This window comes from Nerophis ophidion, linkage group LG10 (assembly GCF_033978795.1).
Source record: "Nerophis ophidion isolate RoL-2023_Sa linkage group LG10, RoL_Noph_v1.0, whole genome shotgun sequence".
NCBI lineage: Eukaryota > Metazoa > Chordata > Actinopteri > Syngnathiformes > Syngnathidae > Nerophis > Nerophis ophidion.
The window spans coordinates 19,534,658-19,562,024 of record NC_084620.1 but is presented as its reverse complement, the minus strand read 5'-3'; the positions used below and the strand labels follow the sequence as shown (position 1 = coordinate 19,562,024).

General features: G+C 38.5%; 1 protein-coding gene across 1 annotated transcript; it reads left to right on the top strand.

The window, feature by feature from the left end:
* Positions 1-382: 382 nt before the first annotated feature.
* Positions 383-24,681, top strand: LOC133560328 (uncharacterized). Its single transcript, XM_061912768.1, has 10 exons — positions 383-603; positions 1,432-1,559; positions 1,708-1,864; positions 1,950-2,049; positions 6,550-6,707; positions 6,778-6,908; positions 6,980-7,121; positions 18,430-18,529; positions 18,604-18,679; positions 21,677-24,681. The coding sequence occupies exons 1-10, from the start codon at positions 480-482 to the stop codon at positions 21,797-21,799; spliced, it is 1,239 nt and encodes a 412-aa protein (XP_061768752.1). The 5' UTR covers positions 383-479; the 3' UTR covers positions 21,800-24,681.
* Positions 24,682-27,367: the final 2,686 nt, after the last annotated feature.

Below are 27,367 nucleotides of genomic sequence, written 5' to 3'. Positions count from 1 at the left end.
TGACCCCTGCTGTATATTATATAAAATGTATACAGGTATATATACCTGTATATATTTATATACACAATATTGTGTATTGTGTATATATATATATATATATACACAATACTATACTGTAATCAAAAACAAAAACTAGTATTGAGCGCCTATTCAAACCATTTAAAGATGTACTTCCTGAGTCCAATGACTTATTCCCTCAGTTTGTCAACGATACAAGGATATGGATTTTTTTCAAAATAACAAAAAAGCGACGGATATCTGTGAAAATAAACATACGAGACTATAGGAAAATATTGATCTCGTTGCACTCGTATTGATATTACCTTGTTATCGATAATATTGGTATCTGGATTTGTAAGGACGATGCAAACCCTCTCCTTGGCTCCGCCCAATTCTTTCTGGTAATGACTCGAAGGCTGACTTCCTCGACGATTTTTTAGGGATTAAGCCATTTCCCTACATTCCCGCCCACGCTATTAATGTCCACGTTTGTCTCTAAATGGTCTTTAAACTGTAGAATGATTTCAAGGAGCCAGGACAGAATGTCTGTCATTAGTTTTGCTTTTTTCTCTTTCACTTTGTTTTCAGTCAGCGCCGAAGCAGGTAAGAGCTGTGTTGCAATAATATTAAGTAATACTTTTATGTTGTCGCTTAAAATAAGCGAGACTTTTTTTTTTGTAATGACGCTACTTCCGAATATTGTCAGAAACTAATACCTTAATTTTCTGTGTCGTTCAATGAGAAATGTTTATTTTCCGCCAAAATACCTGCACCAAGCGATGCCCGACTGTAAAAATAGACGTTCACGTTCTTTTTTGTCATTATTATTTAGTTCACTGCCTAATGTGGATATTACTGATGAATAACTGTGTAATGAATGTGTTAGCGGTCATGTGGTATTGTTTATTTTTTCTGTTCGGACTTGAGCTACTTGCTGGCTATTATCGTGATAATTTACCATATAATATAATATAATATCATTATACCTAGAATTGATTAACGTGGACCCCGACTTATACAAGTTGAAAAACGTATTCAGGTGTTACCATTTAGTGGTCAATAGTACGGAATATGTACTGTACTGTGCAATCTACTAATACAAGTTTCAATCAAAAATGTAAGTAGACGTGCAGGTTTTTAAATTTTTTTTTTTTAATAAAAATATATTTTTTACATGCTTATTTTTTTGCAGGAGCTACATTAAGTCATCACCGAACTGGTTTTCTGTGGCTCCCTTGATTAGAATGTGCACATAATGCCCCGAATTGAGCAAAATAAACATCCAGCATCCATATTGTGATACTCATAAGTGAGTTGTGGTTGTTTTTCCCCATTAAAGAGGTGTTTCACCTCTTTGCTTGCTAAATAAGTTATTGCTGTACTTCATCTTTTCAGCAAAACATTTTTGACACCTCTTGTTGATGTCCAAAGGTCGTCTCCCTGCCCCGGCGAACCTGTCGTTCATTTGGCTTGACCCGTTTACAGTGCAAGTGTCTTGGCTGAGACCCAGAGGACTGTCAGAGAACTACAACATCAGTTACAAATATGGGCCGGACAATGTAGGAGAAATTTGGACAGCAATGTTTTTATTGTACTGAGGGCTGTTTCTAATATGTTTGTTCAGAAAAGGAGAGATGCTAAATATTATATGCGTCTGACTCTATGTGCACTTGTTCAATGACTCATTGTTTTCTCATGCCGTGTCAGTGTTCCACCACGTGGCAGGACGTCACTATGACCCTCCTGACAGAAGAAGCTCGAGCTTCTAGCTGGACGTTTACCGTCCAGACGGTCAGCGTTGGCAGGGGCAAAGCAGATTCCAGCCTACACGCGCATATCACCATCTACCCGCCAAAGACTCATGGTGAGAGATGCGACAGCGCCACAGTTTTGCTGTCATTTTCTGTGATGCATTCAAGTGGCTTGTGTTTGTTTTTTGGACTTGGCAGCTAAGCTGGTGGCGGACTTCAAGTGTCTGCTCCAAGCTGATGAAATGGATTGTTCCTGGATCCCGGTCGATCCCTCTGTTAACCTGACGCTTTCCTACAGGTAGGCACCGGAATTATTTTTATATTTTTATTTTTCTCTCCACTGAACTTGTCCTTATTCTGGGAAGCACTGTGCAACAGGGGTTAGTGCCTGTGCCTCACAATAAAAAGGTCCTGGGGTCTTTCTGTATGGAGTTTGCATGTTCGCCCTGTGACTCACTGCATGAGTTCCCTCCCAGTACCCTGGGTTCCTCCCACCTCAAAAACATTGCACCTTGGAATAGGTTGATTGGCAACACCAAATTGGCCCAATTGTGCAAATGTGAGTGCGAATATTGTCTTTCTATCTGTGTTGACCTTACGATGAGGTGACGACTTGTCCAAGGTGTATACCGCCTTCCACCGAAATGCAGCTGGGATAGGCCCCAGCAACCCCCAAGACAAGTGGTAGAAAATGGACGGATGGATTGTCCTAATTTTAGAAAGAAATCCGGACATTTTGTCCTGTTAAACCCAAATAGCACTGTTGCACTTTAGAATACTGTCAATTAGTCAGAACATGCACACCTACTGTGATACCTGTGCTTTTATTTTATGACAAATACACCACATGCTGGCGCTGTTATTGAATTACTTCAATTCACTTCACTTCACTATTTAAGATGGATTGGTCTGAAATTTCTCCAACAGCTAAATGCACTCCACAAAGCACTGACTGTAACTTTCACAACCGACTTTCCCTAATTTGGTCGTTGGACGGTACAGGTTCTTCATGGAAAAGATTGTAGCCCACCGAGTGCTTTTTGAGTGGGTTAGATACATCACTGCAATAAGATGCCATGTCAATAATTAAATAGGAGCTAAAACGTATGTTTTACAAAATTAGATGATATGGATTAGGAAAATATAAAGCAGTAAACAAAAAGTAGGGCACCCAAACCAGTTAGCTATTTCCCTATTTTGTGCCTCGCAGGTGAAATGCACATTGTGTAACTACATTTGAAATACCAAACGCATCACCACACCGATAGCCACGTTATTAGCACACTCGCACGCATGCACTGCTCTTCAAACCACTAATTATGTTTTGTACAGTAACATGAGGCTGCTTAGCGCTCTAGTACAACACAATTGAAGTACACACCTTTAGGGTATTGACAAGCACACACGTGTAAGCCAGATCGGTTGAAAAACATCAACAAAATTCCTTTACATGGACTTATTAGGTATTATCAAATGTCAATTGATTTTAAAACCTTGATAATATTGATAATTAGGGGTTCACCAATCTATCGGCCACCGATTGGTATTGGCTGATATTCTTCAAAAAGTATGTGATCACCATTGCCGATGAATGCTTTGCAATCACAAGCAATTTCTTGATATCTAAAGTGTTATTATCAACTTAGGAAGAGGCTTACCATGTTAAACACAGAGTGCAAGCAGGTGCGGACATGTTAGTTGCTGAACAAGTTGCTAAGATAGCTTAAAGCAAAAGAATAAATAAATATTTCTTAAAGTTTAAATAGTGTAGACTTACCTGTGTTACAGCAGAAAATAAGCAGTTATTAAGAATATATTAAGAAGTAGATTAAAGGCCTACTGAAACCCACTACTACCCACCACGCAGTCTGATAGTTTATATATCAATGATGAAATATTAACATTGCAACACATGCCAATACGGCCTTTTTAGTTTACTAAATTGCAATTTTAAATTTCCCAGGACTTTTTTCTTGAAAACGTCGCGTAATGATAACGTGTACGCGTGACGTCACGGGCTGTTATGAATATGAGCGCTGCGTACACACACAGCTAAAAGTCATCTGCTTTAACAGCATAATTACACTGTATTTTGGACATCTGTGTTGCTGAATCTTTTGCAATTTGTTCTATTATTATTGTAGAAGTCAAAGTAGAAAGACGGAGTTGGGAAGCTTTAGCCTTTAGCCACACAAACAGACAGTGATTCCTTGTTTAAAATTCTCAGAGGTGAAACTTTAGTATGGCTCACAGCGGACATGGATCCCGACTACATGTCAACCAGCAGGTTTCGGTGAGAAAATCGTGGTTAAAAAGTCGCCCCTTACCAGATATTAGCTGAGCTTGTGCCGTCCATACAACTGCCGTCGACTTCCCTGAGACACTGCGCGTCAACACCCGGCCGTGGACGTACACTTCCGACTATGAGGTACAGTTAAACTCACTAAAACACTAGCAACACAATAGAAAGATAAGGGATTTCCCAGAATTATCGTAGTAAATGTCTCTAAAAACATATGAATCCGTTTCAATGCAACGCGATTGCAATCACGTTTTTTTTTTTACTTTTTGTATTTTTTATTTTTTTCTAGTCCGTCGCTAACAATATCCTCAAACACAAATCTTTCATCCTCGCTCAAATTAATGGGAACATTTTCGTTTTCTCGGTCTGAATAGCTGTTTTTGTTGGAGGCTCCCATTAAAATCAATGTGAATATATGAGGAGCCCTCAACATGTGACGTCGTCTGCGACTTCCGGTAGAGGGAGGGCTTTTCTCCAGTTAAGAACTTTTATCGTGGATGTTCTCTACTAAATCCTTTCAGCAAAAATATGGCAATATCACGAAATGATCAAGTATGACACATGGAATGGAACTGCTATCCCCGTTCAAATAAGAAAATCTCATTTCAGTAGGCCTTTAGTAATAGTCAAGAATGAAGATAATATAGCAGCACATACTGATGTGTCAACACTGTCACACTCAGTACACAACACAAAGAAGGGCGACATTACCCATAAATTGGTTTTGTTGATACTAAGCATTACATCAGTGTATCATTGATGCTAGAGTAATTAGATTTCTCAAAATAAATTTTTGTCATTGTTTATAAATTAAGGGGACAGTTCCCTGGGCACAGGATGACATTGAGGGCAACACATATTTCAATGAATAAGAGATAGTAATGTTTAATTGTGTTAAATTATTGTGTACTATTGACTTTGTTTTGCTCAAATCATTGTATGTAATATTAGATTATAAGAAACCACTTAAGATATTGTGTTGATATTTTTCAACTTCATAAACTGTCCATAGCATTCACAGTAGGGCTGGGTAATTTGGCCTTTTTTCAATATCTCAATATTTTTAGGCCATATTGCGATACACGATATATATCTCGATATTTTGCCTTAGCCGTGAATGAACACTTGATACATATAATCACAGCTGTATGATGAATCTATGTGTCTACATTAAAACATTGTTTTTCATACTGCATTAATATATGCTCATTTTAAACTTTCATGCAAAGAGGAAATTCACAACTAAGTCAATTGACCAAAACTGTATTTTATTAAACAGTTATTAAGCAGTGGCACAACCAGTCATGTCATTTCAAAACATAAGTTGCAAGATTGTCAGAGACATTTTAAAACAAGCTATTAGTGCACTTTTGTGCACGATGTCACTAAGGTGAAATATCAAAACAACACTAATTTAAAGTGCACTTTTTGTACAGAACGCCACTACAATAGTTAAAAACAAATAAAGTGCACTTGTGCATGATGTCACACAAGATATTTCAATAAGTGTCACATAAAAATGAGCTGCATATCAAATAGTATATGTCCTACGGTGTTAATGTGTAAATTGTTGCTTTGGCATTTTGTGGGTGTCGCACGGAACAGAGATTTTGAAATGCAGTTTCAAGCCCTTCTCACTCTCTAGCGGGTGACTTTTCAAATGATGCTACAAATTAGCAGTACTGCTACTTTTGGTTGCAACGCTTCTGCCGTATAAATGTTCCAACATGTTCCCGCTTGAAGCCAAACCACCGCCAGACGATGGACCCCTTGCTGTTTTTCTTTGGAATTAATTCTTCCTGCATTTGTTACCAGATTCACACCTCCTCTCTCTCGTATTACCACTCGCAACACACCGTTAGCATTACAGCTAATCTTACCATGAATTGATTAACGTGGACCCCGACTTAAACAATTTGAAAAACTTATTCGGGTGTTACCATTAAGTGGTCAATTGTACGGAATATGTACTGAACTGTGCAATCTACTAATAAAAGTATCAATCAATCAATCAATCATAAAACCCATGCCGCTATTTCTCTGCTTGGGTAGGGCGTGTAACGTTGCACACGTGACGTATGTAAGAAGGTGCGCTTGTTTTAAGTGTCTGTGAGAAGGAGAGACAAGAAAGAGGGAAGAACGCATGCAGTTTAATGCCCACAGCTAAAAGCAACTGCGTGAGAACGTATACCCGAATATCACGATATAGTAATTTTCTGTATCGCACAGAGACAAACCCGCGATATATCGAGTGTATCGATATATCGCCCAGCCCTAATTCACAGTAAATATATTGAAAATGTCACAGCTAATACATGTGATTGGTACCGGCCGAGCTCACTCATGAATGATTAGTATCGGAATCAGCACCATAAATCCCTAATCAGAACTTAATAATAATAACTAATTCTACATTACGAAAAATGCAGAGAGACAATAAAAGAACAGGGCTAAAGATGCTTTTCTGCTCACACTTCCCCATTCTGGCCAGCGCAGGGTTTGCGGCGATGAAGGACCCGATATGATGTGTCAGCGGTTTTACACCAGTGGCGTCAGAGAAGGCTGCTCCCTGAGCTCCAAGTTTGTCAAAGAAGACGTCTGCATGCTCGTGGAGAGCGCGGCCGGGATGATGAGCACATTTAAACCAGAGAAAGGTTGGTTCTGCCTTCTGCACCAGTCCAAAATGATGTGGTGCTAAATCTATGTGTGCTGCCTTTTCCGCAGTGGTTTCCCCCCCGGAGCTGACCATCACCGTGGAAGGAGACAAGCTGAATCTGAGCTGGGCCCCCTTAACAGTAGGAGGGTTGTGCAGTTGGAGCTACAATGTGTGCTACACACGGTGCAATAAAATCCAAGTAAGTTCTTTTTCCAGCGTACTTGAGCCATGTAAACATGTCCTGAGTTAATGTGCTTCCAAACTTTCCAGCCATGCGAGAAATACACTCCTAAAGAAAAGACCCTGCAGATAGCCTACCATAAAAGCTGCCTTTATGAGTTCCGCTCCAAGGTCTCAAGTGGGGACGAATGCCGTCCAGTCTACAGTGACTTCAGCGAAGTGGTCATTTATGGTAAGAAAATTCATTATTATTATTGTTGTTTGTTTATAATCCATCACACAAGACGGTAACAACATCTTTAAAGGGGTTCTTAACTTTTTTAACCTTGGGTCACAACTTTTCCAGGAAAGAAGCGCCACTCAAATATTACTACTGAATTAGTAATGTTACTCTTGATTTTATTTATATCTAACCTACTTACAGTTTTACAGGATAAACATTGTAAAATTATATGAAACCATATGTTAATCACAAATACTATTATCAAGGCTTAGGTTAGATTGATTAAAAGAATAAATACTTATATAAATATACTATATACTAAAATAAACTCTAACTACATTAATAAAAATAATATGTTTCTTAAATAAACTGTCATTAAAACCTAAGTACAATAAGTGAAAATACAGCTTCACCACTTCAAACATGATTTTTGCGCTTAAACAAATTGTCTTACAGTATTTAGCTCCTCTTCTGTTTGTTTGGTATTGTCATTACTGCCATAAGTGCTGTAAAAGCGCATTACAACTGAGCACCCTTGCCCATACCGACAACAGCTAAGAAACTGATGTTTTTTGGTGGCCCAAAAATGGGCTTCCGACCATATGGTTGAGAAACATCTAAATACAAACTCAACAATACAAAGAAAAACACTCAGGAACAAAGGACATACATAGGCAATGTTATAAATAAATATTACTACGATACATCAGTTACAAACATATTAAAATCATCGCTTTAAGCTTGTTTTTAACACCCCTAAATTATTGACTAATACACGATGCAGCCTGTTCCACTGGAAAGCAGCTGTTTACAACACAGTTTTTGCATAGCACATGTTGTAGCTCCTGGTACTACTATGTCTCCATCAGTCTGTTGTCCAGTGGGTGTCTGTTACAATTATGCAGTATTTTAAAGTGTAAGAATGTTGGCCTCATTGTAGGATGAATAGTATTAAAAACTGGAGTTTATATCATTCTGGTAGGAATTGCGTGTGAATGCCCTAATCCAGTGGTTTTCAACCGTATTTCAGGGATATACCCCATGTGAACATTTTTTTTAATTCAAGTAGCCCCTAATCAGAGCAAAACATTTTTGGTTGAAAAAAAGAGATAAAGAAGTAAAATACAGCACTATGTCATCATTTTCAGATTTTTTAAAATTGTATAACAGTTTGTGCGCCTGCGGGGAAGCGGGGTGAGGCAGGGCCGGCCTCGAGGTTGGTGACAGGTGATTGGATGACACAGCTGAAAGTGTTTGTCTAATCACCTGTCGCTCTGTAAAAGGCCGCAGTCGGGAGGCGGCGAGAGAGAGAGACGGACAGATAGTTGCTGAAAAGCAGAAGGACGTTTGCGAAAAGACACAATTGCTGGAAAGCAAAAAGATTTGTTGAAAAATAAAGCATTGTCAAAAGTGAACGAAGCCTGTCATGTGTATCCCTGGTGGTCCGGAGAACCCGGAAGCAACAGTCTTCCACAACTTCTTCTTTGGGGGGGGCACTCGCCACCTCCCCCCACCTTGTCCGCCAGCGACTGCAAAAGTAGGCAATTTTGCCGGCTGCTTGCTGCGAGCTGTGTGAGCGCACCGATTAGGGCCAACAGGGGATCGTTCTCCCCCGCCTCCGGTGGTCCAGCTACATTGGGTGCCAAGTTGTGGAAGACTGTTGCTTCCGGGTTCTCCGGACCACCAGGGATAGACATGACAGGCTTCGTTCACTTTTGACAATGCTTTATTTTTCAATAAATCTTTTTGCTTTCCAGCAATTGTGTGTCTTTTCGCAAACGTCCTTCTGCTTTTCAGCAACTATCTGTCCGTCTCTCTCTCTCGCCGCCTCCCAACTGCGGCCTTTTACAGAGCGACAGGTGATTAGACAAACACTTTCAGCTGTGTCATCCAATCACCTGTCACCAACCTCGAGGCCGGCCCTGCCACACCCCGCTTCCCCGCAGGCGCACAGGCCACGCCCATCACACAGTTCAAAATATTTCACATTTGTAGTGGTCTTTCTTGAACTATTTGGAAAAAAAGATATAAAAATAACTAAAAACTTGTTGAAAAATAAACAAGTTATTCAAATATAAATAAAGATTTCTACACATCAACTTAAAGTGTCCTCTTTGAGGATTGTAATAGAGATCCATCTGGATTCATGAACTTAATTCTAAATATTTCTTCACAAAAAAAGAAAACTTTAACATCAGAATTTATGGAACATGTCCACATAAAAATCTAGCTATCAACACTGAATATTGCATTGTTGCATTTCTTTTCACAGTTTATATACTTACATTCATATTTTGTTGAAGTGTTATTCAATAAATATATTTATAAAGTTTTTTTTAATTGTTGCTATTTTTAGAATTTCTAAAAAAAAAATCTCACGTACCCCTTGACATACCTTCAAGTACCCCCAGGGGTACGCGTACCCCCATTTGAGAACCAATGCCCTAATCAATGCTAATGCTGAGTTTAAAAACTGAATGACTGCTGAATTAATTTAGAAAAAAGTTCGAATAAACAGTGGAAATAGTTCAAAAGCTGAAGCTCAACTGAAATGCTAGTGGAATAGTAGAATGAATGGTAGAAACGGTTTAACTCACAAAATGAAAATCGCAAAAGTTATTCCAATTTATAAAAATTATGATAAACATATAGTCTCAAATTACAGACCTGTGTCCTTACTACCTCAATTTCCAGAAGTTCTTAAGAAATTATTTGTATATAGACTTGATAAGTTCATTGACAAACATGAGCTATTGAATGACCATCAGTATGGGTTCAGGAGAAATCAATCTACATCCCTAGCAGTGATGGACTTTGTAGAAAACAGAGCCACAGCAATAGAAAAAAAGCAACACACTGTTGGGAGTATTTATTGACTTATGTAAAGCTTTTGACACAATCGATCATTCCTTGCTTCTGCAAAAATTGGAAAACTATGGCATAAGAGGTGTTTCACAACAGTGGTTAAGTAGTTATTTAAGTAACAGATCTCAATATGTGGAAATTAATAGGACTAAATCACAGACAAGAAGAGTAACTTGTGGGGTTCCACAAGGCTTGGTGTTGGGACCTAAGTTATTTATACTTTACCTAAATGATATTTGTTCAGTATCTAATAAATTGAAATTTATTATGTTTGCAGATGATACAAATGTATATTGTTCAGGAGAAGACTTGAAGGAAGTGTTGAGGATAATAGAGGTTGAGTTAATTCAGCTAAAAAAATGGTTTGATATTAATAAGTTATCATTAAATGATAAGAAAACTAAAATTATGGTGTTTAGTGATGCAAGGATAAATTGTGAAGCAAAATTAAAATTAAATCAAGTGGAAATTAATAGAGTATATGAAACTAAATTCTTGGGAATAATAATTGATCATAAACTATGTTGGAAACCGCATATTGAATATATAAAGGGAAAAATATCCAAATCTATTGCTATTCTTTACAAGGTAAGACACATGCTGAATAAGAAATGCCTGCATATGTTGTATTATTCTTTTATTTTTCCATATTTAACTTATTGTGTTGAAATTTGGGGAAATGTTTATAAAACAAACAAAGACCCAATAATACAACTTCAAAAAAGGCTGATTAGAATAATACAGAAAGCATGCTACTATGAACATACCAATCCATTATTTATAAGTTCAAATGTATTAACATTTTCAGACATTGTTTTTTTTTTTAAATTGAAATTATGTTTCGAGTAAAGAACAGCCTTCCAGCTTGTATTCTTAGGTTATTTCATTTAAGAGGAGAAAACTATAATTTACGGGGGATATTGATTTTTGAAATAGGTAAAGCGAGAACGAATATAAAATACAAATGTATTTCAGTTTTAGGAGTTAAATGGTGGAACAAGCTCAGTGATGAGCTGAAGACATGCTCTTCTTTGGTAAGGTTTAAGAAAACCTTGAAAGGTGAAATAATTGAAAATTATAAAATATAGTAACAATTACTTTCATCCCATTGATTTTTTTTTTTTTTAGCGTTGATGTTCCAGGCAATCTAATTTTCAGTGAAGGTATAGGATAGGCAAACATAAGCTTTGGCTTCAGCCTATTCCTTTTTCAGTCATTCTTTTACTTTTATTTTGTGTGTGTATGTCTATGATTGTTTATGTATAACCTTACTGTAAAACTGATCACACAATATGGTTGATTGATTATATGACCGAAATAAACTTATTTCATTCATTCAACTAGAAAATGGTTTGAATCTTAAAAATCAGAAACTGTACCGAAACGTGACTATATAAATGATAAATGTATGTCGTATTAGTTCGAATTCAACTATTTGAATCAAAGATGTAAAATTGTCAAAACAAGATTTGTTCTTTTCCAGTATTTGAAACCCATATGACGCAGGTAGTAATAAGCTGTCCAACTCTGAATGGTAAAGAGAGCGATTTAGCTGCTGAAAATTACATCAAATTAACAAGAATTCTTTGCTGCAACAGTACAACATTTTCAGGTAATTTGGGGGGGTATATCGACATGTACAGTATATATATATTTTTTTAATAAAATATGTTAGGAATTGTTAGAATATTGAACAATTCTGGCTGAAATGCTAGTGGAATATAGAAGGAAGGATAGAAACAATTGGACTGTAAAATGGTTATATAATAATAGAAATACTTTAATAGTAGAAAATCATTCTATGTTGAAATCGCTTTAATGTTGAAGATCAGAAACTGTACTGATATGTACTATGACTATTAAATTGATAAATGTTTGTCGCAATATTTGCCATTAATCTACTTGACTCACAAATGTAAAATTATCTAAAAAAGGTTTGTGCAAAGGCAGATGGGTTATACATTTGGCTAAACGTCCTAGCTGTCGAGGTGATGTCCAACTTTTGTTAAAGACAGAGATTCAACCGTTGAATTGATTGATTACCCAGAGTTATTTGCTGGAACAGTACAACATTTTCAACCATTTTTTGGGACAAATAAACATTTTATTTTTACAATAAAATATGTTACCTGATTGTTTAGAATATTTACTTGCAAACACGTTAACATTTAGAGAAAAAAAATTCGACACTATAACTTACATTAGTATGGACATAAAGAGCTCCTCGTCGAAATAATCCCAACATGACATGATATATAATTTACATGTTGTTGCTCGATTCTTTCTGTTATAAGATTGCACCAATGTGAAGCTTCTTACAAAGTATATTACACAAGCATTAAAATAAAAAGTATGAAGGACATAGAATATTATTAATACAATATATAAGCAATACAAGTAAATACTCATAAGAATGTAAAGCTTGCTGCCACTGTGTACTTTAAATGTAGCAGGTCAAAGTGACATAATTACCCAAAATGCAGATCTGCGAAACCGTGAGTCAGAATGGTGCGATGAGTACCAATTATATTGTCCGATATCATGGAAAATTGTGGATATCGTATAAGATGGGAAATTTTCCGCTTTGAAATACTCATAGCTCTATTGTAGATGCAGGAATGGTAGAACTTGGTTGAATGATGTGAGAGAAGAAGCAGAAAAAAATCATGGAGGAAAATATGATAATGGGTGGGTTGTACTTGTATAGCGCTTTTCTACCTTCAAGGTACTCAAAGCGCTTTGACACTACTTCCACATTTACCCATTCACACACTGATGCTCCATGCAAGGAACTAACCAGCACCCATCAGGAGCAAGGGGGAAGTGTCTTTCTCAGGACACATTGGACGTGACGAGATTGGTACTAGGTAGGGATTAAACCAGGGACCCTCGGCTTGCGCACGGCCAGACTGGAAAATTATGATCTGCATTAAAACCTGTAATTTTTTCTAAAGCTTTGTTGCATGAGCACACATGTTCTGAAATTGCTGAACTTTTTGACATTTGAACAGGAGCAATACGATGAACAATATCGGAGTTATGCGCGACCAAAAAACGAAACCGAAGAGTAAGCGGAATAAGAACAATAAATAGATGCCCAAAGTGGGCATTTCAGTGCCAATCTTACAGCTTTTTTTTTGTATACGTTGGAGCTTTTGAATACCTTTCTTTGGAGTGCCTGACCAAATAACAGAGCAATAATTGATATGAGACAACACCAATGACTGTAAAACTTTTAATAACAGGAACTCTCATACAAAACAAGTTTGGGCAAAACAAGACCAATTCCATGGAACTGCTCCAAATAAATACCTTTCAAAGTCAGTAACAGAAGCTGTAAATATTTTGTGTCAACCCAACTGGATAAACAGTCCAGTTCATTTTGCAGTACATAAATACTTAAGTTGTTTGAAGATACATGTGGTGTAGAGTCATCTGCATACATAATCATAGATACACATAAGAAAAATCATTAGTAAAAATTGAAAAGAGTAGGAGGACCGAAGAAGCTACCTTGGGGATCTCCATAGTCTAATCTCCTTGCAAAAGAAATTTTAATCTCAATTAGTTTTTACCTGGTTAAAAAAAGGAAAATGGCTAATGGATTATGTAGATGAAAAAGGTTGCCATTAAAACACACATTGAAACCCGTTAGCGAAACCGTTCTCTATCCAACTAAAAGCACAATTTCTAAAACCATATATATATAAAGCTTTCTTAACATTAAAACCATGATGTATAACACCGAGCACTGCACTAAAATCTAGTAAGACAGCACCAAGATAATTTTTCTCACCAATTTGGACAAGTGCTGTAGCTGCAGGGTGACCATCTTGGTGGGCTAGCTGAAACCAAAATTAGAATAGGAAAAATAGTTTCAAATTTGAGAAAGCACACGTTTTTTCATGATTTTGCTAAGAACAGGTAGAATACTAAGAAGCCTATTAATGGCACCATAAAAGGCGGTTGTATTGTTTTTTTGATATGAGTATCACTTTGGCTACTTTTCAAGTTTGGGGAAATGTACAATCTTTTAAACACAGATTAAATACATAACATACAGGCTCAGCAATGTAATTAATTGATTAACCTTCACTGCAGCAAATAAACAGAAATTACTAAAACAACAGTTCAGGAACAGCAGAATAATGTTCATGTTGAGTTGCTCATCTTGCATGCAAATCACAGCACCAGGACCTTCCCTTCCTCCTCTGCTAGGAATGGCAATACAATATGTGACAATGGTTTGTGTTACAGTAGGGCTTGTCAAGAGGAATTACTGTAGAAATCAAACTTGGGTTTCCTCTGAATGAACCACAACTCTCAGTGCCGGTATCACTCGTGCGACACCAAACCACGACTCTTCTACAACCACTTTTGACTGTAGACAAGACACAATTATCTGGCTATTCAATTGTATTGGATTTCATGTTTTCCCTCTATGAACCACAACTCCCTCAGTTACGGTAGCACTCGTGTAAACCTGAGCATGACACTACCTCCACCACACTTGACTGTTGGAAAGACACAATTATCCCGCTACACATTTGTATTGGAATTCATGTTTTCCCTCCAAAAACCACAGCTCCCTCAGTTCATTCTTTAGATACCATTTTCACACATTAATAACACAAAATGTGAATTGTCACGATCATGGTTTGATTGTCGAATATTTTTGGTAATGTAAAATGAGATAATTCAAGCTAAACAAATGATTCTGATATTCTGTACATTACATGTTGTACAAGCTAATGGTATCTCTGCATGACATCCATCCATCCATCCATTTTTCTACCGCTTATTCCCTTCGGGGTTGCGGGGGGCGCTGGAGCCTATCTCAGGTACAATCGGGCGGAAGGCCGGGTACACCCTGGACAAATCACCACCTCATCGCAGGGCGCTCTGCATGACAATGCTTCTCAATTTATTAATATAGTGTAATGTTCAGCCTGCCAAACATTATAAATGGGTTGTACTTGTATAGCGCTTTTCTACCTTTCAAGGTACTCAAAGCGCTTTGACACTACTTCCACATTTACCCATTCACACACACATTCACACACTGATGGAGGGAGCTGCCATGCAAGGCGCCAACCAGCACCCATCAGGAGCAAGGGTGAAGTGTCTTGCTCAGGACACAACGGACGTGACGAGGTTGGTATTAGGTGGGATTTGAACCAGGGACCCTCGGGTTGCACACGGCCACTCTCCCACTGCGCCACGCCGTCCCAAACATTCTGTAATTGTGGAATATTAATCAGAACAGGTTATAAAAGAATATACACTTAGTTTTGATATGCAATGAAACATTTACTGAGGTAGCAATATCACAGATTACATTACAAAACATTTTTGACAAAGCAAGATTGTATTGTAAGATGATTTTTCATTGTTTTGGTAGTTAGACCGGATGTGACGCTTAGTGCTGCTATTGTGAAGCCAGAAATGTGTGACTGGAATAAGAAGAGGTGTCGTGACATGTTTCAATGGAAGTTTCCGATAAAAGTGACTATAGACGTCTTGTCTGCCGTCTTTTTTGTTCCATCTTACTATAGCAGTTATACTATCTACATTTTATATTATTGATGGACTCAACTGTACTGTAAACACAGAGTGAAGCTCCTCCTCCGTACATGCAGCAAGGCGCCATCAGGTGTTCGCTCCAATGATGTCGTCTTACGGCGATCGAAGATAAAATGGTCTTGTCTTGTCGGGAGAATGACTTTCCATGGCTTTGGATCTGAGATTTCTATAATGTCCACCTTTCTTTGTGCATTTCTGCTGGTTGGTTCAAGTGGATGCCATTACATTTCTTCACTCTACAGAATAGACAGAGTGTCAAAAAGGAGTCAGGGCGCATGCGTGTTAAAATTATCGGCGGTGAAGGAATTTATAGGTATCGCCTTATGGCGTTAACTTTAACAGTCCTATTTTTTTTTTTACCGTATTTGTTGGGGTCCTTTTGTATTTGCACTGCAGCCACATAATGTCCTCATTGTGGGAAAAATGAAGTCAATCCTACCGGAATCCCCCCGATGAACCATAGCTCCCCCGGGAGCTCAGCACTTATGCAGCACACAAATTGTGATGCTACCACCACACTTGACCGTAACCAAGACAAAATGATCTTGATTGTTTGAATTCACGTTTCTACCCAAAGAACCGCAGCTCGCCCATGAGTGCAGCACTTATGCACGTCATATTAATAATATACAACATAAGGTGGCTAGAAACACATCACTATTGAATCAAGTAAAATATGTTCAGCACCAAAAATGACTCCATATTCTCTCCTGCTCACTAGTGTTACCATATCTAAATGATTGTGTAGAAATATGGGGAAATAACTACAAAAGTATACTTCACTAAGTGAATTGGGAATTATATTTATATAGCGCTTTTCTCTAGTGACTCAAAGCACTTTACATGGTGAAACCCAATATCTAAATTAAATTTAAACCAGTGTGGGTGGCACAAGTGTCTTGCCCAAGGACACAACGGCAGTGACTAGGATGGCAGAAGCGAGGATCGAACCTGGAACCCTCAAGTTGCCGGCATGGCCACTCTACCAACCGAGCTACACCACCCCAATGCTCATTAACCGTTTTGGGTCAGTTAGGATAATACTTAATGACGTCTACAGAAGCCTTGATCTATTGTATCAAAAATATTGAAATTAAATGATTTGGTGCATTTGCAAAAAGTTAAAATTATGCACAAAGCAAACTATACCCTCCTACTCACAAATGTACAACAATTACTCTTAACAAAAGAGGAAAAATATAACCCGAGGGGACAAAAATACTTGAAACATTTGTATGCATGTACAACACTTTAAACATTTATTACAGTATATTAGTGTGTGGAATTAAATTATGGAATGGATTAAGCAAAGAAGTCAAACTATGCACTAATATGGACCAGTTTAAGAGACTGTTCAAACTCACAGTGTTTACAAAGGTCCAAGTCAAGGTCAAGTCAGAATAATTTATGTAGCACAATTTTAAAACAAACTACAGATTAAAACATCCATCCATCCATTTTCTACCGCTTATTCCCTTTTGGGGTCGCGGGGGGCGCTGGCGCCTATCTCAGCTACATTCGGGCGGAAGGCGGGGTACACCCTGGACAAGTCGCCAGCTCATCGCGGGGCCAACACAGATAGACAGACAACATTCACACTCACATTCAAACACTAGGGCCAATTTAGTGTAGCCAATCAACCTATCCCCAGGTGCATGTCTTTGGAAGTGGGAGGAAGCCGGAGTACCCGGAGGGAACCCACGCATTCACGGGGAGAACATGCAAACTCCACACAGGAAGATCCCGAGCCTGGATTTGAACCCAGGACTGCAGGAACTTCGTATTGTGAGGCAGACGCACTAACCCCTCTTCCACCGTGAAGCCCCAGATTAAAACAGAAAGTTAAAATATAAAAAATTACAATAATCAGAATCACAAAAAGTACAGAACATTCTACATATAAAACACAGTTAAAAATGGATAAAAATAAAAACATGAAATGTCCATACATACAGTTTGTCCAGCTCAGCTTTTGTTAAACGCCAGCGGACATAAATTATTTTTTAAAGAAGATTTAAAAGTATCGAGAGATTTTGCAGCTCTGAGATTCAGAGCGAGTGCGTTTCAGAGTTTAGGGCCTGCTACCGCAAAAGCCCCATCATCCCTAGTCTCTCAGTCTCGACCTTGGACATTCTAAAAAGCACTGGTCCGATGATCTTGGACCTCTGACCAGGGTATGAACAATGAGTAGTTTAGGTATATACTGTATGGTGGAGCCAGCCCATGGAGAGATTTGAAAACAAATAAAATGGAGTGGAGAGAAACCAGTACAAATTACAAAAGTACAAGGATCAACATCTTAAACCTTAATGAAAACTTTGATAATTACAACTTACCTAACCATTTATTAATGATAACTTTATTGATTATGTATTTATTTTCATTTGTTTGTGTTACAAATTGAGCACAAAATGTCAACAAACAAATGTGTTAGCAATTGCAATGAAATTGAAGTGGGGTAGGATTAAAAAAGTCTGCTTCTTCCCACTTTTTTTTCGAACATGCTTTATTGAGAAACGGGAAATATGTGATGTACCATATTGTAACTGTAAGCATTTTCGGAATAAACTAAAACCATAACCATTGTTATGTTAACTACTTGTTTCAGCAACTTAGACAAGTGGCTGTGTGGACATTTCTATGGATAGTAAATATACACAGCTATACAGTTATACAAGTTTTTTACTGACTGACTGCTCATACAGTATACAGTATCCAAGAGTATTGTACCTGTATTGTACCTCGGGAAAATATAATCGAGTGTTTGCTGAAATGTGGGGGTTGTACTCACTTTTGTGAGCTACTGTACCATTGAATGTTTTATTTTTGGGTTGTTAATGATGGATTTGTTTTTTGTTTTCTTTCCCAGGTGCGAATCGGCCTCCCGGCGTATGGTTGACTGTGGTGGCCTTCACCGTTCCTCTTGTCCTGTGTGCCGCCATATTTTTGTTCTGCTATTGCGTTAGGAGGTGGGTGGCGCAAATATGCACGCAAAGATTTATTTTTCCACTAGACTGAAAAGTCACTGCACGTATTTTTGCAGCGCCATCTGCTGCCCCGGCCTACCTGACCCGTCAGTAATTCTCAAGGACATGATGAATGGAAACAAGGAAATTAAGGTATATACAACTATAAACCCCGTTTCCATATGAGTTGGGAAATTGTGTTGGATGTAAATATAAACGGAATACAATTATTCGCAAATCATTTTCAACCAGTATTCAGTTGAATATGCTACAAAGACAACATATTTGATGTTCAAAGTGATAAACATTTATTTTTTTGCAAATAATCATTAACTTTAGAATTTGATGCCAGCAACACGTGATAAAGAAGTTGGGAAAGGTGTCAATAAATACTGATAAAGTTGAGGAATGCTCATCAAACACTCATTTGGAACATCCCATAGGTGTGCAGGCTAATTGGGAACAGGTGGGTGCCATGATTGGGTATAAAAACAGCTTCCCAAAAAATGCTCAGTCCTTCAAAAGAAAGGATGGGGCAAGGTACACCCCTTTGTCCACAACTGCATCAGCAAATAGTCAAACAGTTTAAGAACGTTTCTCAAAGTGCAATTGCAAGAAATTTAGGGATTTCAACATCAACGGTCCATAATATCATCAAAAGGTTCAGAGAATCTGGAGAAATCACTCCACGTAAGCGGCATGGCCGGAAACCAACATTGAATGACCGTGACCTCAGATGGCACTTTATCAAAAACCGACGTCAATCTCTGAAGGATATCACCACATGGGCTCAGGAACACTTCAGAAAACCACTGTCACCAAATACAGTTGGTCGCTACATCTGTAAGTTCAAGTTAAAGGGTAACATTTTCATAACTTCAGAAGGGTTAAAACTAATAAAAATCAGTTCCCAGTGGCTTATTTTATTTTTCGTAGTTTTTATCAAAATTTTACCCATTACCCAATATCCCGAAAAACTGCTTCAAAGTGCCTGATTTTCACCATCGCTATATCCACCCGTCCATTTTCCTGTGACGTCACTGCATGATGCCAATACAAACAAACATGGCAGATAGAACAGAAAGATATAGTGACATTAGCTCGGATTCAGACTCGGATTTCAGCGGCTTCAGCGATTCAACAGATTACGCATGTATTTGAAACGGATGGTTGGAGTGTGGAGGCAGGTAGCCAAAACGAAATTGAAGAAGAAACTGAAGCTATTGAGCCATATCACGACAGACAGCGGCAACGGGGACGAATTCGGCGATCGCCTTCTAACCAACGATTGCATCTTTTGACCACTGGTGCAACTTAAATCTGTCGATTGGTAAGTGTTTGTTTGGCATTAAATATGGGTGGAGGGAAAGGCTGGATGCAAATATAGCTACAAATGAGGCATAATGATGCAATATGTACATACAGCTAGCCCAAATAGCATGTTAGCATCGATTAGCTTGCAGTCATGCCGTGCGCAAATATGTCTGATTAGCACATAAGTCAACAAAATCAACAAAACTTACCTTTGTGATTTTGTTGACTTTATCGTTGGAAATGCATCTGCTTTGAGTGTCGCAGGATATCCACACATCTCTGCTGTAGCATCGCTATAGTCGGTAGCAATGCTATGACAGAACAGAACAAACGAGGGACTTTCACATCTTTAAACCACTGGTGCAACTTGAATCAGTCGATTGGTATGTGTTTGTTTGGCATTAAATGTGGGTGGAGGGAAAGGCTGGATGCAAATATAGCTACAAATTAGGCATAATGATGCAATATGTACATACAGCTAGCATAAATAGCATGTTAGCATCGATTAGCATGCCGTTACCATTGATATGTCTGATTAGCACACTCCACGTAAGTCAACTTGAATCCGTCCCTGTTCGGGTTGTTACACCCTCTGACAACACACCGATGAGGCATAATGTCTCCAAGGTACGGAAAACAGTCGAAAAAACGAAAAATAACAGAGCTGATTTGACTTGGTGTGTGTAATGTGTTTGAGAAAATGGCAGATTGTTTCCTGTTGTGACGTCAGGGGTGAAAGGTCATTGCTCCGACAGCGAACAATTGAAAGGTGTTTCAATCGCCAAATTCACCCTTTTAGAGTTCGGAAATCGGTTAAAAAAACATATGGTCTTTTTTCTGCAACATCAAGGTATATATTGACGCTTACATAGGTCTGGTGATAATGTTACCCTTTAAAGCTCGACTTTGCAAAGCGAAAGCCATTTATCGACAACATCCAGAAACGCCGCCGGCTTCTCTGGGCCCGAGATCATCTAAGATGGACTGATGCAAAGTGGAAAAGTGTTCTGTGGTCTGACGAGTGCACATTTCAAATTGTTTTTGCAAACTGTGAATATTGTGTCCGCGGGGAAAAAAGAGGAAAAGAACCATCCGGATTGTTATAGGCGCAAAGTTCAAAAGCCAGCATCTGTGATGGTATGGGGGTGCATTAGTGCCCAAGGCATGGGTAACTTACACATCTGTGAAGGCACCATTAATGCAAAAAGGTACATACAGGTTTTGGAGCAACATATACTGCCATTCAAGCAACGTTATCATGGACGCCCCTGCTTATTTCAGCAAGACAATGCCACACCACTTGTTACAACAGCGTAGCTTCATAGTAAAAGAGTGCGGGTACTGGACTGGCCTGCCTGTAGTCCAGACCTGTCTCCCCATTGAAAATTTTGAAGCCTAAAATACTACAACAGAGACCCTGGACTGTTGAACAACTTAAGCTGTACATCAAGCAAGAAAGGAAAAAAATTCCACCTGAAAAGCTTCAAAATTGTGTCTCCTCAGTTCCCAAACGTTTATTGAGTGTTGTTAAAAGAAAAGGTGATTTAACACAGTGGTGAACATGCCCTTTCCCAGCTACTTTGGCATGTGTTGCAGCCATTAAATTCTAAATTAATTATTTGCAAAAAAATGTAAAATTTATGAGTTTGAACATCAAATATCTTGTCTTTGTAGTGCATTCAATTGAATATGGGTTGAAAAGGATTTGCAAATCATTGTATTCCGTTTATATTTACATCTAACACGATTTCCCAACTCATATGGAAACGGGGTTTGTATTTGATCTCATTTAAGTATGCTTCAACGCTAACATTTTTGCCCATTTTGTTTTTCAAGACCTTCACAAATCTCTACACACCTGTGTCAGAACCTATTGAGCCTTGCAAAATCATACAGCCTCATGGACTCTTCACTGCTCAAGTGACCCACAATTCCTCTGGGCTAATAGCAGAACCTTAGATTGTGAGGGGTTCTGTTCAAGAGAAGCTCAAATTGGACTCAACCACGACATTCACTTTACCCCTCGAGAAAAGGGGAACACAAACTGTATTTGTTGCTCTTGTCAGGACTACAAGAGGACTTGTTTGCAAAAAAATGGACGACGCGATACTTGCTGGAACACGTCGTTTACACAACACAGGCAGGACATGTGTGGATGTGATGCTAACTCACTTTAGACTCGTGCAGACTTTGCTTTCTTCAACTCAGGAATGCAGCGATGTTTATTTATTTATTTTTTTTTGCTGCATGACACCTGAATGAGATCACTGGCATCACTTTTAAACATTTTAATATATGAATTAAGAGTGTAATATAACACGTTATAAATACCATTTTATTTCCAGAAACAAATCTGCACAATCCAAATAAAGAGGTTTGAGTAATGACAATCATGGCCTATAATAACACTAATGATTTCCAGGAGACAGATGAGATTGAGTCTGGCATGTCTACCAGCAAAATAAAAAACGTGCACATAACATATGCTCGGCATCCAGAAGCACTTAACTTTTTCCTCTTTTTGTTATGAGACAGCCTTAATTATTTTCTTTCTTTTTTTTCCTGACAAATTCCACACACAACACTCCATAAAAACAAAAACTAGGAAAACCATTATATAAGCTATAAGTTTGGACAATCTTTGATCAATTACAGCCTCAAGTCTTATTTGAATAAGATAAACTTGGCCTACCACTCCATTTTCTGCCATGATTTTTCAATTTAGAGCGCAATATAAACACATATTTAAACAATTCCCATATAATAGTGATACATTTTAAGCAGGGACGTGCTGATCGATCAGCCGCCGATAAGTATTTTCAGAAAAAAAGTCTGTGATTGACATTGCTGATAAATGCATTTTATTGCCGATCTCTTCGATCTGACACTATTCACTGGTAGTCCCCAGGCTGACAATCAGCTAGCAGCTAATTATGGTTACATTCACAATGCAAGGTCGGATGTCCAATTAGGATTTTTTGTATCACATCCGATCTCTTTGGTATCTGTTAACATTACCAAATAAATGCAATTTCTAACGTGAATGCTATCTGACTTGCATGCGGACGTGACGTTGGCCTCCTCCAATGAGAAGAAGAGCGCAAAGTACTCTCAGCTTGTGGAGGAGTGTCGGAGCAATGGGTGGCGAGCGATGTGCCGGCCTGTTGAAGTGGGGTGTCGAGGGATTGTGGGCAAATCTCTCTGCAGGGCCTACAGAATGCTTGGCATCACAGGGGCCAGCCAGCAAAGGGCCATGAAGTTAGTCACAGATGCAGCAGAAGTGGCATCAAGGTGGCTGTGGATCAAGAGGGGAGAGGCGTGGCATGTAGGGCAGTAGCGCTACCTGGACACAGGCTGGGGCCTGATCAACCCTGGCTTGGTCGCCTAGGGGAGGGAGTCTGATTGTTGAAAGACCCGAAACCCCCTGTGATCCTAGGTTACATCACTGAGGATGTGTCCAGTTGCACCATTGGTGTATTTAAAAAGATGGAAGTAAAAATGGAAGTTCCTCTCTTGTAGGTCTCAGTACTGACACGTTTGTGGCAATTTTAAAGATTTTGTGCAATCACACTCAACATTTACTGCACGCGTACGCGTTGACAAGACCCGGCGAGTGACCGCAAAAAACACCAATAATTTTATTCTGGCCGGTAAAAAATATTTCTACATAAACTTTATAGTTGTGAAAAATAAAGACATTAAACAAATATATCTTCTTTTAAACCACTAATAGTAACATAAGCTAGCCCAGGGGTCGGCAACCCAAAATGTTGAAAGAGCCGAATTGGACCAAAAATACATTTGTTTGGTGCCGCAAAATATTAAAAGGCTCATATAAGTGTTATAATGAAGGCAACACATGATGTATTGTCTATATTAGCTATATTAACCTACTATCAAAGGCTGATGCAAATCTTCGTTGACAGAAATGTTGTATTTAAATTTGTATTCTACACATTTTTGCAACATTGGAAAACATTAGTAAAATGGAGGCTTCTCACAGGATGAGATAACGTCTGGAAATTACTGGCTCAGAGTGGCCAAAAGTATAGTTTTGTGTGTCCATGTTTGAGGAAACGGCAGGTTGTCTTCTTCTAATAGATTTATTACAATCTTTGCAAGCTGCGTAATGTTTGCGGTGGTCTGTAACAACATGGCACACAAACAACTATGAGAAATGCAGCCAATATTACATGCAGATAATGTGTTGTGAGGCATGCAAAATTAAATTATGTACAGAGAGGATAAAAGTAAAGGATATTAAATGAGATCAAATAGACCTACAAACGAGGCATAATGATGCAATATGTACATACATCTAGCCTAAAGAGCATGTTGATTGATTGATTGAAACTTTTATTAGTAGATTGCACAGTTCAGTACATATTCCGAACAATTGACCACTAAACCGTAACACCCGAATAAGTTTTTCAACTTGTTTAAGTCGGGGTCCACGTAAATCAATTCATGTTAGCATCGATTAGCTTGCAGTCCTGGAATGACCAAATATTTCTGATAAGCACTCCAGCAAATCAATAAAATCAACAAAGCTCAACTTTGTGCATTCACGCACAGCATAAAACGTTTGGTGGACAAAATGAGAAAAAGAAGGCGTGGCATAAAACACGTCTTTCCGTGTGAAACATGTACTGTATAATATAAACAGTGGGATTTCTAACAATTAGGAAGGTTTGTGTAATGTTTGTCCTCTGTTGCAAAGTCTGAAAGTCAGTGTGTATCTTTTTTGGACGTGTTGTATTCAGAAATAGTAATGTGTAATATGTGATGTAACATGCTGACATTGTATACATGTTCGAAATAACAGAAGCAGAAACAGAAAACATGTTTCTACCGAACGTGTTCAATTTTGTTCACTTTTTCAGCTTTTATGCAACATTATAATATGTTTGCCAGCTATTTGCTTGCCAGCATTATTTAGTTATGGTCAAAATTAGCTAGAATTGTCAAAATAAAATGGAAAGTAGTTTAATCCCACAATTTTGAAATATTGTGTTCACAAAGTGTTAAAATAAGTAAATATCTTCAATAATCATTGTTTTAATCATCTATTTAAATCAAATAAGCATGTGTTCAATGTACTGCTGGTTTCTTTCTGTAATTGTTGAATTCAGGGAGAAAGAATGAACACACCGACATGGCAAAACCAATAAAATAAAAAAAAGTGGAAAATAAAAGGTTGAGAGAATACGGACAAAGAGTGAAGGCTGACCAAGTTAACCAATAATATTTGAAGAAGGAACAAACAAACAAAAAAAAGAAACGGAAAAAAGAAACTTGAAAGATGAGGCCAAAGACTGTTCACACTGCAGGCCAAAGTGGACCAAATCGAATTTTGTCAGAATACAATTTTTTATAGCTGTTTGGATTAAAGTAAAATGTGGTCTTTATCAGACTACAGTATAAATGCTCACGGCCCCAAAGTGGCCCTAATGTGGCCTCGATGTCACTTACGTGCCCAGTCCGTAAATGAAAAAGGAAATCGCTACTACAGGAGAAAACATGGACGCCGCAGATCCACGTGTTAGTGGGTTTTTGCCATGGCTGCTATGTGGAGTAAGTAGTCAGATGATGGAAAACAACTGACGGAGGAGTAACAAAATATTCGCAAAAAGGAAAGTGATTGTGCTGCACACACGAATGACAACGTAAAAGTCCCTAACAGGTCGCATTGCCATTTAGACAGTCACATTTGAAAATATCCGATTCAAAACAGATTCAAACTACCTCCTGATGCGGCCCATTATGATAGGAAAATATTAGATTTCAAGCACTTTGAAGAGTTTCGATTGGCAAAAAAATATTCAATCTGTGGGCAAAAAACATCTGATTTGGTGTCTAGTGTAAACAAAGCCAAAGTAATACACAACCGTTTTCAGAAGCCTGTCTTCTTCTCGGAATACTGACTACATACATCTCATCCATTTTTTACCGCTTGTCCTTCTCGGGGTTGTGGGCGGCTGGAGCCTGCGCCAGCTGCACTCGGGCGGAGGGCAGTGTACACCCTGGAGAACAAAGATAGACAACATTCACATAATTTACTCAAAATCTTATATTTTCATCGTCATGATTTTTATTTTTAAAATACAGTAGGAGATTTATATTCTTTTATTTCCCTGTCAAGATTGTTCCATAAACTAACACATTTGATTCAAATGCTTCTGTCCTTTACTCCTGTTTTGAATCTCAATTTAGTAAACAGCTCAATTTACTTTAGAATATATTTACTTTCTCTTTTAACAATGTTGTTTGGCAGAAATTGTGTATGTGCTTAAAACATGTATTATACTCTACGGACTCATTAAAGGGAAAATGCACTTTTTGGTATTTTATCGTTCACAGTCATGAAAGACAATCATTTTTTAATGCATTGTAAATATTAAATAAGCCTGAATAAAGTCCGCTAACAGCAGTGTAAATGAGAGCTCCACTATTTAGCCCGCCCGAATGCAGCTGACCGCGACCCCAAAAAGGGACACGCGGTGAAAAATGGATGGACATAATCTGTTTCATTGCGGGGATTACGAGACATCTATCCATCCATCCATTTTCTACCGCTTGTCCCTTTTGGGGTTGTGGAGGGTGCTGGAGCCTATCTCAGCTACATTTGGGCAGAAGGCAGGCTACACCCTGGACAAGTCGCCACCTCATCACAGGGTGATTATGAGACATTCTTCTCCTAAATGGGTATATTTATTCAAAGGAATTTTCAACCATTATTCCAAAAGTGTATTGGTGAGGTCATACACTGATGTTGGTCGGGAAAGCCTGGCTCTCTGACTCTGTTATAATTCATCCCAAAGGTGTTCCATCGGGTTCAGGTCAGGACTCTGTGCAGGCCAGTCGAGTTCATCCACACCAGACTCTGTCATCCATGTCTTTATGGACCTTGCTTTGTGCACTGTCATGTTGGAAGAGGAAGAGGCCACACTGTTCCCAAAATGTTGGAAGCAAAGAATTGTCCAAAATGTTTTGGTATCCTGGAGCATTCAAAGTTCCTTTCACTGGAACTAAGGAGCCAAACCCAACTCCTGAAAAACAACCCCACACCATAATTCCTCCTCCACCAAATTTCACACTCGGCACAATGCAGTCCGAAATGTACCGTTCTCCTGGCAACCTCCAAACACAGACTCATCCATCAGATTGGTAGATAGAAAAGCATGATTAATCAGTCCAGAGAACACGTCTCCACTGCTCTAGAGTCCAGTGGCAATGTGCTTGACAGCATTGCATCTGACGCTTTGCATTGGACTTGGTGATGTATGGCTTAGATGCAGCTGCTCGGCCATGGAAACCACCATGAAGCTCTATGCGTACTGTACGTGGGCTAATTGGAAGGTCACATGAATGTTGGAGCTCTGTAGCAACTGACTGTGCAGAAAGTCGGCGACCTCTTTGCACTATGCGCTTCAGCATCCGCTGACCCCTCTCTATCAGTTTACGTGGCCGACCACTTTGTGGCTTAGTTGCTGTTGTTCCCCAACTCTTCCATTTTCCTTATAATAA

Bases quoted from the DNA above. Each gene is read 5' to 3' on its own strand.
- LOC133560328 (XM_061912768.1), top strand. From the start codon at position 480: ATGTCCACGTTTGTCTCTAAATGGTCTTTAAACTGTAGAATGATTTCA. The intron at 1,560-1,707 runs GTAGGAGAAATT...ATGCCGTGTCAG, and splicing joins ACAAATATGGGCCGGACAAT to TGTTCCACCACGTGGCAGGA. The intron at 6,909-6,979 runs GTAAGTTCTTTT...CAAACTTTCCAG, and splicing joins CACGGTGCAATAAAATCCAA to CCATGCGAGAAATACACTCC.